Raw genomic sequence first — 13,388 nt, 5'->3', positions numbered from 1 at the left:
CCATTGCCTGCCGAGGGGCGACCGCTATTAGAAAATGTTTTTCTTAATTTGGTGTTTCACCGAGATTCGAACCTACGTTCTCTCTGTGAATTCCGAATGGTAGTCACGCACCAACCCATTCGGCTACGGAGGCCGCGGTGGCGAGTCTTACCTTACCATATTTTGGAATCGTTCGAAAATTATATTATATACTAAATTATACAGTGGGAGCCATCAAGGTGCTAAATTTTATAAGAAACAATTCATTGAATCTTCCACCGTATGCTTGCTGTGAAAGCTCGTATTTGTTTGATAACTACTGAGTACATGCCTTGGGTATAAAATGCTATGTTCCATAAAACTCAAACTGAGCTACTTGTTTCCTTTATGCACTATTTTAGATATTCCATGATGTGTAAACGCAAATGAATTATCTCCGCACATAGCCCGGAAATATTACATGTACATATCTATGTATGTACTTCGATCTGTACGTTCATCCACGCCAGTATTGGGGAAACATCGTCTAGGAAACCCTGTTCTGGGCTTATTTAGCATCAAAAATACTGCTGCTGTTTAATCACCTTTTGGTGTTCACATTGCGTGATTATGGCCGACAGTTACGATGCCACCAATGTTTGTATGTTACGCACGCATACATATGTACAGAGATTTGCATACGGGAAAAGACACAGATGGTTGCGCACGACCCTGCCGGTAAAATGGACTAGTGAAACAAACTAGTTTGGAACTTATACGATTTAGTCATTGTGGATCATTTCGCTACTCGTTGTGGTTGCCAAAGTTTGAGGGACATTTTTTCAGTGCTATTTTAACTTCGGTCAGTGCTATTTTTAAACTAATGATGTTTTCTTTTCTCGAAAAAATGTCATCTCATTATAGGGACATTTTTATGTATAAAATGTTGCATATTTTACATGAGAAAAAAACATGAAAATTCCACACTTCTTCAACACAAAATAGAACGATTTGCTTTCATTCTATTGTAACAATAAAAGTTTTCGCGCAGCCACTTTGAAGAACCTGCGTTCACAAGTAAATTAAAATTACCTGGTTAACTCTCTTATATAGGCTGGGAATTCTGCACATTTGCCTGTCATAGTGCAACAGTTTGAGAAAAGAACGCGCAACCCGACAAAAATGCTGTGAACCGAAAAGGAAAATTTGACAGATACCGGTCCTGGTTCGAGTCGGGGCTAGAAGGGTGTTTTTTTTAGCTGAGAATGGCAAACTGTGCTGATATTTCTGTTCAGTTATCCCGAATCGCTTAATGCCAAGTTGTGAAAATGTACTTTGAAAAAAAAAAAAAAAAACGAAATACGTTCGCGAAGTCCATAGAGCACTGGCAGTATCATCATCATGAGTTTTTGTTCCCGAAACATCGACGAAGAAGACGCCGAAAAGTCGATTCGTCGTCGTGCTCAACTTGTTGGACTTATTCCTTGGACTATGTGGAAAATTTTACTCAAGGATCTTGGCTTTCATATATATAAAATACAGCTCTTGGAAGAAACGCAACCAAATGACTTTTTTGCAAACTAACATCTTAAAGCCTCTCGACCTATGTGAAAGAAATCTTCAAACTGTTATAAGAAGACTCTTCAAATCATAAGGAACTTTCTCCGCCTTTTTACGCAAATCAAGGGGTAAGACAAGGTTGTCTGCTAAGCTCAACCTTTTTCTCTCTGCAATTAAATGATTTAATAGATTTCATACCTGGTGTTAATGTACGCCGACTTAGGGCTTTTTGTCGAGCCTCCAAATGAACTGCAGGATATGATCGATGCAATCCACGATTATACAAGGTGAAGTCCAAAATAAACAAGACTGGCGTTATAAAAATGTTTTTGATGGCACCATCTTTCTAAGGAGCTTAGTGACATTCGCTTCAGTTTTGTTACAAAGAGCTTAAATCAAATATTGTCTTAAAATCGGTACAACGTTTACCGAAACATTTGAATTGATAAAAAAAGTTTATGGCGATGATTGTCTGTCTCGTCCCAGAGTTCACGAGTGGTTTACACGTTTCAGAGATGATTGTGAGGACATAAATGACAATGAACTTACGGGCTACCCAAAATCAGTAATCACCAAAATATGCCATCGGAAATGTTTGTAAATTTATCAAAAATGAATCGAAATCATCGTTAAAATTCATGGAATCGGAGTTGAATCTCCAAAACATCGATTTATGACATTTGAACTGATCATTTGGGCTTACGAAAGGTATGAGCATGTTTCAGTCCGCACAAGTTAATTGAGAACCAAAAACTACTCTGAACTCAAACTCATTAAAGAGGCGAGAAAGGCGAGAATTTCCTTTACAAAATTGTAACTGGTGATGAAACGTGATGTTTCAAACATCAACCTGAAACTAAGCGTCAAAGTACCGAAGGGAAGGCTCAAGAAAAGCCATCACCCAAAAAACCGCGCTTGGAGAAGTCAAAAATCAAGTCGATGCTCATTTATGTTTACGATTCTAAGAGAATTGTTCACAAGAAGTTCATACCAGCAGGCCAAACCGTCAATGCAATTTTCCATCTTGGCGTTTTGAAGCGTTTGTTGCATCGCATTCGTCGAATTCGCCCTAAATACCGCGAAGCAGGCAGCTGGCGTTCATCGATCCACTCTTGTGACTGACTTTTTGACTAGAAGTCGCATTTTAACCATCAATCACTCACCGTATTCACCTGATACGGCTCCCTGTGACTTCTACCTATTCGGAAAATTGCATTTGGCCATGAAAGGAAAACGTTTTTATTAGAACAAACCTCCTGTCGTTTCTATTTTAGCAATTCAGTCTTGTTTATTTTGTACTTCACTTATATAACTCGTAGCCGCGGCGGTACAATTAAAAAAATAAGTCCCATGAAATTATTCACCAGATATATACCTATATATATATATAATTGGCGCCTACACCATTTTTGGGTGGTTTGGAGCTCCTCCTCCTATTTGCGGTGTGCGTCTTGATGTTGTTCCATAAATGGAGACCTACAGTTTTAAGCCGACTCCGAAGGGCAGATATTTTTATGAGGAGCTTTTTCTTGGCAGAAATATAGTACACTCGGAGCTTTGTCATTGCCTGCCGAGGGGCGACCGCTATTAGAAAAATGTTTTTTTTTCTTAATTTTGGTGTTTCACCGAGATTCGAATCGACGTTCTCTCTGTGAATTGCGAATGGTAGTCACGCACCAACTCATTCGGCTACGGCGGCCGCCTTCACCAGATTACAAAAAATTCATTCCAACCATGTTTCTGTTTGGAATTATCATATCAAGTTCTCAAGCAATTAAAAAAAGTACCCGATTAAACAAAATATCGAATTTTAATTTATATTAAACGTGAATTGCTAAATTTATAAATAATGAATTGTATAAAAAAAATAATGATTGGAAGTGTCGAGAACCTGGTATATCCTGATTGATTCGCCAATGATTTACTCTCTCAACTATTGGGATAGCAGCATCAGTAAGAGCTAGAAATACATTTCTATGTATGTGAATATTATTACTCAATGGTTAGAGCTATCGAAAAGGTGCAGAACTAGTCTTGATGCTAAATTCACTAGAGGTGAACCAGTTTAATACCAACGACTTTCTCTGCAGGGAAGCTATTTTAAGCTTACAAATGAAGCGCATAATGTAAACAAATTAGCAAAAGCTTAGTTCGTAGCGATCCACGTTATAAAATTGCTGTGGACGGAAACGAAATCGGATTTTCTTGGAAATGAATACTTAACGCGCCCAATCATCGTTTGCATCATCCGTATTTAAATTCATTGCACAACAGAGGCAACTAACTGCCTGAAGTACCACCGCCACAAGAGCAACAAGCTCGGGAGTGGGTCGGCAAGTACTTCTGGGCGGCGAACTCATCGTCATTGCTGCTCAATGGGTGATGATAGTGCAGTTGAGAACGTTTGAAGGCGAACATGTTTTTATACTTTAGCAATGGAAATTTACAACTGCAAACAACAACAAAAACAAACGGATGAAAGAAGATCGCGCCTGTTTCAAAGACGCGTAAGTAAAATAACAAGGGCAACCGTAAAAACAGTAGCCACAATGATAATCACGGAGGGCCAGGCGAGCGCATGCTTTTATATGTAGCAGCTGAGGCGGTGTGACACGCTGCCACCATTTAGTATCGATTGCAATCCAACACACCGCCTCCTATGTGTACGTGCAACTGTAACATACACACAACCTTTTTGGAAACACTTGCCACGTTTATTGTTGTTGCGATCGCTTCACTCTTTTTGTAGCATACAATTTTTCGCTGTCGCTACTTCAAATTTCAACACTCCTCCTCGTATATGGTAAGTAAGATCAATGTGGCACGCATCCTTAAAGTGTGCGTGCCACATAGCAATCATGTTATTGCTGCTGCATTAGCTCACCGACACACATACTTACGTATGTATGTATGTACGTATTTAGTTGTTGGCTCCATTCTACGATATTATTGTTGTTAACGATGAAGGCGGCAATGTGTTGGCGTGGAGGCTGCTACCACTCCGATGTTTTTGTAGTTGTTGCTCAACACAGTAGCCACTTCACATTTTTTTAGATTTTTTTTATTAACTTTATATTATTATTACTATTGCGCTGGCGCTGATTGTCGTTGTTATTTGTTAATGTCTGTTTTGCTGTTATTTTTGTTGCTGTAATGCCACACGTTACCTACGAATTTTTCACTTTCTGCGATGGCACATAGTTATCTGGCGAAACTGATATATGCGTAGAGAATTGATGCATTGCTGCTGCCTGCTTTGTGCTCAACATTCATAAGTATGTAAGCATGTATGTATGTATGTATATAAGTATGCATGTATGTGGGCATATGTGACTGTGGCGAGCATTGGCAATAAAATGCATTACTGAAGTCAACCTATTTGATTGAGCTGGTTTTGTTTTTTTTAACAGAAACTCGCTGATGGCTTGAATTCAACTCCTCTCTCCTTGAAACTCTCCTCTCAAGCGTACGCCATTGTGGTTTTGTAATGAGATAATTGAATGAAATTCATTTGTCAAATTCCAGTTGGTGGTCCTCGGGGAAAAAGCTCTTACGCCAAAGTAATGATAAAACAGAAATTCATTTGAGCCAATGAACATTCCTTGAGCACAGCCTGCTAGTGGTTTATGTCGACAGGTTTACAGCAATCATCTTTTAAATGTGCTACGAGTGGAGGTGGTGGTGAAGGAAGAGTACTCAGATATCCTGCAACACTTTAATGCCAATTTAATGAATGAATATTAGGGCGCATTGAATTATATTATAGACACAATCTAAGCAGCGGGTGCAGAGTAGCCTGTAAGTTCTCGAATTATAAAATCTACATTAATTTGCTTGGCACGACAACTACTGGCGAACATTTGTAACTTCAGCTTAACACGATTCATCGGCTGTAAATTCTATAAAAGCAAGAAGTTGAGAAGATAAAAATGGACAAGATGAAACTTGTTGATTCTATTGATCTAAAACTCTCGATAGTGGCGAATAGTTTTCAATCGATTTTTTCTCGACTAATGATAAAATGAGGAATAACTAAAAGGGCAGTAGGATCTGTACGAGCAGCTAAACGGGTTATTAAATATTCTTACTTTTCTGGTAAGCAAATTTTCACGTTCAATGCAGATTCTCGGCATATAAAATAACACAAGTTTTTCTTTGAGTATTTTCTCGGCAAAATCTAGCGTGATAGGGTTTTATTTATTTATTTATTTATTTATTTATTTATTTATTTATTTATTTATTTATTGTCTTTAAATGAATACATTCTTACAGACTATATTAAGCTAATGTACAATAGTTTATTAGTTACTAAGAAAAGAACGATTTAAGATGATTGACTAAGATCCCATACGGCCATGGTGATGCTACTATTTGTACAGGGTGCTCGGTGGCAAAATTAGGTATTAAATTCCCTACTCTGAGACTTCCAAAAACAATTGTGCATGAAATGTGGAGGAAGGATCTTTGACTTCACTCCTTCAAATCGTGTAAGCGCCTAAGCCTTACTTGTAAGATTTTCTTTGGTAAACACAATCTTCTGGAGTAATGAAACTCAATTTCATTTAAGTGGAAGTTAAAATAAGCAAAATTTTCATTATTCGTCACCTAACGGACAGAATATATATATATATAATTGGCGCGTACACCCTTTTTTTGTGTGTTTGGCCGAGCTCCTCCTGTTCTATTTGTTCCACAAATGGAGGGACCTACAGTTCTAAGCCGATTCCGAACGGCAGATATTGGCAGAAATACACTCGGAGGTTTTCCATTGCCTGCCGAGGGGTGACCGCTATTAGAAAAAGTTTTTTCTTAATTTTGGTGTTTCACGGAGATTCGAACCTACGTTAACTCTGTGAATTCCGAATGGTAGTCCCGCACCAATCCATTCGGCTACGACGGCCGCCATAACGGACAGAATTCGCCTTTAAAATATCAACAGCCCCTTCTCAGTCCCAAAGTCACGATTTGGTGGTAGTGAAATAATTGAACCATATTTGTTTTTAAATCATTGAGGGCAAGCAATTTCTGTGGGTGCTGCCTCTTAGCGGCGCATGCTGAACGATTATTTACTGCCAACAGTGAGAGAACATCCTTTCTGCAGTGCATAAACATGGTTTCAGCAAGATGGCGCCACCTCGCCTACGGCAGAGAGACCATAGCGATATTGCATGATTTCTTCCCTAACAAACTGATAAGCCATTTCGTTGACATATTCGGACCACCCAGGTCGCCAAATCTTACCCTTATGGAATTTTTTTTGTTGGGTTAGCTCAAAAATAAAGTCTATGCAACAAATCGGCGACCGGCACTAAAATAAACTACCGCTCGCGAGATTAATGACATCACTTTCCCAGCGATTGGAAGGCACTATGGAGGCTAGTTACCAAAAGTGTATTTGACGTAACAGTTAACATTTCGAGAAAAATACTTTTTGAAAAATAAAATCCTCAATTCTCTTCTTTGTAATAGTTATTGAAATAAACTTTAAGCGTTAACAATTTTTTTTTTAATTTTTGCTTCTAAATTCTAATTCTGCCACCGGACACCCTGTTCATACATATGCATGTAGAATTGTGTTTAATTTGCAGAAAATACAAAAATTGTGGTTAACGATTTAAGAGAGCCACTAGAAGACACCACTTCTATTACAAACCAGCTTACAAAGGTTGGGTCATTTGAGAAAAAAGCAAAATTGTGAGCGTAATTTCGGTTGCCACGTCTTACGAGACTCGGCAGCAGGATTTTACCTGCTCACTCACACGCAATCTTATGCTCTTCCAATCAGTCGTCGCTGAAGTGACTTCTAACGAACTGACTGTGTTGATTTTTTCTTATATCACCAATGCAATCTTAGTTTTTGCCGACCTCTGTCGTAAGCAAACCGTTGTCATAACCCCGGTTAAGTCAGTAAATCAATAGAGAGATCGATTTTCTCAAAGAATCTATGTAATTTATACCCACCTTTTAAGATAAAACGAACAAAAAATTGCGGGATGCACTACTGTGACGCCAACCGAGGCCGCCACATGAATGAAATAGTGAGCTATAAATAATGGAAAAGTTTGTTCTTTCGAATAAACCAATAATATACCGCACCAAATTGACTTAATTTTTAAAAGGAAACTACTATATGAACCCCCCTGTATATGCGCATACGCACTGATAAACATATACAGACTTATCTTAATACGCGAATACCATATTGAACATATTATCGACATTATTTTATTTAATAACATTAGAGGATTATTTTGGTTGATACTTCCAAAATGCGAATCAGTGCGACATCAATAGTTGGAAAATGAGAGCGAAATTATCAACTCAAAAAAAAAAAACCTGAATACTAATCAAATTATTAATGAATTGAAAATAAATGTTGGAAAACCCACATCGTGTTCAGACATTTGATTGCGCCTCTTACAAAAGTATTTATGAGGGAAAATGGCATCCTAAATCCCCTTCTAAATCTAAATCTAAAAGTAAAAAGCATTTTGATGATTATATAAAATTACTAGCAAACCCGGTGAACTCCGTTTCGCCACCAGATGGCTTCTTTTTTGTAACATTTCGTTTGGGGATTAAAAGATGAAGAAAATTTTTTTTTTTGTTTTATATTTGAAAAGGAAAAATTTTATTTCATTTCACAACAGTTATGAATTCATTTCGATTACAAAAATGAAGTGTAATTTAGTTGAACTTCTCAAAGTAAAAAATGAAGGTGAATCCAAAGTAAATACTGAATCGAAGCGTTATACGTGTCCGCAAATTTTCCGTTTCATTGAAGTGCTCTTTGGTTAGCCACATTTTTTGTTCTTTGGTCTGACGTTAACACAAACAAAGCGGATAGTTTCCCAACTCGTGAACACGCAACGTATAGCTGCCCATGTGAAAAACAATGATTTTTTAAATTTATCCCGCAACACTAAGCGTTTGGCCTCGCGACTTGTAATTGTCATTGCGAACGCAAGGCGAACCGGAAATTGCAATCGTTTGAAGTCAAACGGAAGATCAGTTGGAATCATTGGTATTCAAGGAATACATACATTTTCACCTGCGTACTTTCCGTTAATAATGGTTGCCTCAATCAAATTCGGCATAAGTCTTTTCACTGCAAGTCGAGTACCGTTGCAAAGTCGCGGTGGATTCAAATTACGCAATATCATATTAACTGAACCAACTTTCAGTTGCAAGTTATGTGGGGGAAATCCTGGTAACTCCAGAGAGTTCAAAAACTCCGTTGGATAATATACTACATCATCGGGATTCGTTATGGAATTAACGGTTTTGTATGCCACCAAATTGCCATCGATTTTCGATTGAATGGTGAAATTCAGTGCGTGTACATCATTATTCTTTGCGGCGAGAATTGCTCGTTGACTTAAACAAGCATAATTCTGATAATTCTCACTAATGTTTGGGAAAAAATTTTCAATAAGAACTAATTGAGAGTCTACAAATCGGCGTAAGTCGTTGGTAAGAGTAATTAATCCAGCTTTCGCATCAATTTTTCCATTTCCAACAGCTAACAATTGTTTGGAAAATTGTGCATCACTTTGATAATTTTGAAGTTGAACTCTCATATTAGTGGTTAGCGATAATGTTTTTACGTTATTCCACAAAGGTGATGCCTTCAGGCAAGCATTCAATTCATCTGAAGGCGTTCTACGGGGAATTACTGGCAACGTCTGCCTGAAATCGCCTGCCAACAATATTATCAACCCGCCAAAGATGTTGTTATTTCGTCGAAGATCCTTCAGTGTGAAGTTAAGTGTGTCAAGTGATTTCTTATGTGCCATTGTGAACTTATCCCAAACAATGAGCTTGCATTGCTTCAACAGTTCTCCCATTGCACTGGATCGGGAAATATTGCATGTTGGAGTATCAATTGTGTTTAAATTGAGTGGCAACTTAAGCGTAGAATGTGCAGTACGACCGCCATCTAGAAGAGTTGCCGCAATTCCAGATGATGCTAAAGTCACATCTTGATCGAATTGTGGCCAAAATCAATGAAATGACAATTTAACATCAAATGCATGAACCACATAATTTACACAGTTAAACTTACCACCTTAAGGACAAATGCCTGCTATTGAAGTTGAATAGAAATTTGCACAATACGCGTGATTGATTTGATGGTTTCCAATTGAACTGTTAGGAAACAAATAACTTCAACCTCAATTTCACAATTTCACAGTGAACACAATACCTGTTTTAAGTTAGCGTTTGAAAGAACGTGCGCATAATAAATGTCATTTGAAAATAACTGAGCAGAGTACATGCTATAAACCTCACGGAGCCCGAGACCTTTCCAACGAATGCAAAACCGTGGAAATCAGTTCCTGCGTTCTGGAGTTATAGCGTCCGGAAGGAAAACCCGACTTATTTTTATATTATAGATTATGCAGTTCTTATTTCGTTTGGTGAGCAAATTGCTCGTCCACATACATATTCCAACTTGATTGTGCTGCTAGTTATATATCGTTTTAAAAAGCTAAAAGCATTTTAGAACCTAGAGAAATTCGACTTTTGAACAGTCAGCGCTCAGTACTGACTTGAACCCAGTCGATAATCTATGGCCGATATTATGCCACAAGGTTTTTAGTCTCGCGTCAATGTACGCTGGACCTTAAACGAGCATTTCAGAAGGAAAGGAAAAGCAAAGGAAGACATCTTAAATAGAGTAAGTCTTCAATAAATTCACTATCGAGGAGATTAGAAGAAGTTTTAAACAATAACAATGGCCATATTTGTGTGCCTGTATTTCGCACACTGTTGGTCTCGTTTTAACTAATTTTGAAGTAAAGTCGAAAAACTACTCTGTGCGGTCAAGTGAGCTAAAATAATGGAAGAAATGCAGTTTTGCATTTTATTTACAAGCACGCAAGACATATAAATTTCGAATACGTTTATAATACTTAATTTACATACCTTGCAATTCGCATTCGGTAAAGTTTTGATAAAAAGCAAATTTCCAATGGCTCAAAACTGTTCTTGAGAATAATTCAAAGATTAAAGTATTTTAGTTGTATTTTTCGAAGTTCTGCATACAATTTTAGTTTTTTCTCCAAAAAATAAAAAAACACCATAGCCTGTTTTGGTCCTTCTATAGATTAGAATGGTAAAATATATGGATATCAACTTTCAATGAAATCCACATCGGCATACAATCATTTAAGAGGGTATTGCATCCATATTAGGCAGCCGAAAATGTGTATTTTTTTAATTATGAAATAAATTAAACCCAATTTTTTAAATCACTAATGTGCATCGTTAAAACCTTTTTATGTTTTTGACTTAATTCAGATTAACGGCACCATTAACAATGCCTTAAACGCAAACAGACGCCCCACTGCGTATACAACTTTCACAGTTCCCACTCAAGCTATCAGGCTTGGACGTTCAAGCGTTCAATGTTGCCTCCGATTTTGATGGATCATTAAATTGTAAAAATTTAAATACCCACTTCACTTGAGTGCGACGCAGTAAAACAGGAGCTCTTTAGCTCAAAAGCTCATGATTATTATTTATTTTTGTTTGTTATTCATATTTGCGTCCAACTCACCTGCCAATCTATCCTTGACTGCTTGGTGAGCCAAAGCGGCATGGTGTAACGGTGGTAACGCCCAAGTTAAAGGGGTGCGTTGTGGTGGTACACGCAGAACATGGCCGGCAGCGGCTGCCGCAGCCGCGGTCGGATATAAATGCGGATAGGTATAGAGTGCGGTGGCGCCACCATACGTCGATGTTGCTATGCTTGTGGCCAACTTGTAGGCAGCCAAATCGTGTTCACTGTGTATTTCCCTTTCAGGACTTTGTTTGTTATTGTTCTCGAAGGGTTTCGACAGCAGGCGAGATATGCTAAAGGGTAAATTCTCACTGGATGATGATCGCGTTTGCTCCGATTGCACCGATTCACTGAAATGAAAGAATACAAATTTAAAATATTGTTAAAATATTATTCGTTCTTTTGTTTTTTTTTTTTTGTTTTTTGCTTTTGCTTTCTTTTATGTGTCCAAATGGTGAAACGTTCATCTCGAACTTATTAAGTTTTTTGTTATGATTTTACGAATATACATAAAGAAATACGTTTTGAGTTGGCAATTTAGCTCAATATACTAGCCAATGCGCATCTTATAAAGGGGATATCCAAGAATGTTAGAATACAAGATTGCGTCTTTCGAATTCGCTGCGACGTCATTAGTTTGTTTAATTTAAAAATCACTAAGGCAAATTACAATATTAACAAGCCATCCACTGAATATTTGCACACAAGTAATTTCCATTCCTTTTGTTTGTTTTTTTATTTATTTTGTATTATTCCAACTTACGCCAGCCGGTTGTCTAAATCGCAAAAAGTAAAGTAGCGGTTTTCGGAAGACGCCACCTTTAGCTTCTGTCCACCAGGAGTGATATCAGTAGATCAGTGATTTTTTGTTTTTCATTCGCCGTGTACATTAGGATGCCAGCACAAAATGAAATGACGAAAGGCCGTTTCATTCACACCATCGTCGCGCGCTTCGAACGCCAACTGCATGTCGGCTGTTAAACGATGTTCATCCTTTTATTTTTCTTTTAAATTTTCTTTTGTTGCGACATTCTAATGAATGCGCTTTGATACAAGCCAAACTCGATTTTCACACACCCCTCTATTTATGTTGGCTACTAAAAAAAATTAAGCTAATAACTTTGAAGGGAGATAAAAAAAAACGCACCTATGGTTTGAAAAGTTATGGAATAAGTGAAGGTTCAGTAACATTCATTAGTTAGTTAGCTACTTTTATTGGGCCACTGTGCCCTGCGACTTCTGATGTGGTCTATTACATTTGACCACGAACCTGCAATTCAAGGTTTCTATTGAATTTGACCAAATCTTGGGTACTTTTGTTAAATAGTATCAATGAATCCATAGTTCCACCACCCAGTTTAGTGAGTTTTCTCTTGCGAGAGCTGCACATTTGCAGAAGACGTGCTCGGGTGTTTATTCGCCCAGATCGCAGAAACGACACTGAGGTTGCTTCTACGAATCCTTATTTCCTGAAATGTTAACAAAGACTACAGCGCCCCATATATGTAGTATCCAGTGAGAGCTCGTAAAACCAGACTTAAGAGCCCATTTATCTAGATTTAAGAGCTCATTTGATGCTTCTCTAGAAGGGAGGATAAATACTTTTTCCTGCCTCTGTCCTGTACTTTCCATTCAGTCTTTTATGAATTCCATGTACTCCCAGTCGTTGGTAATTTTCTTTATGTCTTCCTCGATGTCTAACAAAATACAGAGACATGACCGGTAAGTCATTTTGGGGGGTATACCCCAAGTATTAGCAGAAAGACGTGTGCAGGCCAAAAATACCCTTGTCACCTTATTGGTAACGGCATCTAAGTGATCGTTGATACGTTGTTTCCTTAGGAAAGCTGCTCCTTGTACTCCCTGGGTTCGGTTTTACAATAGAAAGTTTCCTACACCGGATGAATATGACGAGAATTGGGATTTATAGAAAGTTCTTTATTGTCGAAATGCTATATTATTTCCTCATTTTCCCTGAAATATAGACAGGCTCTTCCCTTGAGTCTGTATAGCATCCAGCGACTTATTATTGGATTTATGCCCTTGCTTAGCGTGGCCTGTTGCATCGTTTGATACGACGTATTGTCGAAGGCACCGAAATGGACTTTTAGACTTCGCAGTCATTTCTAATATTGTAGTAAGGCTCTGGGTGCAGTCTCTGTGGATTTGCTCTGGTGATAGGCGAACTGTTTCATGCACGGAGGTCGGTCCTTTAGATTTACCTCTCGATTGTGCTGGCCTAGGATTTTCTTCATACCTTTCAGTCAACAAAGATTTGTAAGCATAAAATATGGGCTTCAAGTCA

At 38.0% G+C, this 13,388-nt stretch overlaps 1 protein-coding gene across 1 annotated transcript in view; it reads right to left on the bottom strand.

The window, feature by feature from the left end:
• Window positions 1–13,388, bottom strand: part of LOC129253160 (T-cell leukemia homeobox protein 3) — a 74,418-nt gene that overhangs the window by 44,162 nt on the left and 16,868 nt on the right. The window contains exon 2 of the mRNA XM_054891429.1: window positions 11,081–11,433. Within this exon, the coding sequence (XP_054747404.1) occupies window positions 11,081–11,433 (353 nt within the window). The remainder of the gene's footprint in view (window positions 1–11,080; window positions 11,434–13,388) is intronic.

The sequence above is a fragment of the Anastrepha obliqua genome, chromosome 1 (assembly GCF_027943255.1).
Source record: "Anastrepha obliqua isolate idAnaObli1 chromosome 1, idAnaObli1_1.0, whole genome shotgun sequence".
NCBI classification, from domain to species: domain Eukaryota; kingdom Metazoa; phylum Arthropoda; class Insecta; order Diptera; family Tephritidae; genus Anastrepha; species Anastrepha obliqua.
The sequence above is the reverse complement of the archived record's forward strand: the minus strand, read 5'-3'. Positions and strand labels throughout refer to the sequence as shown.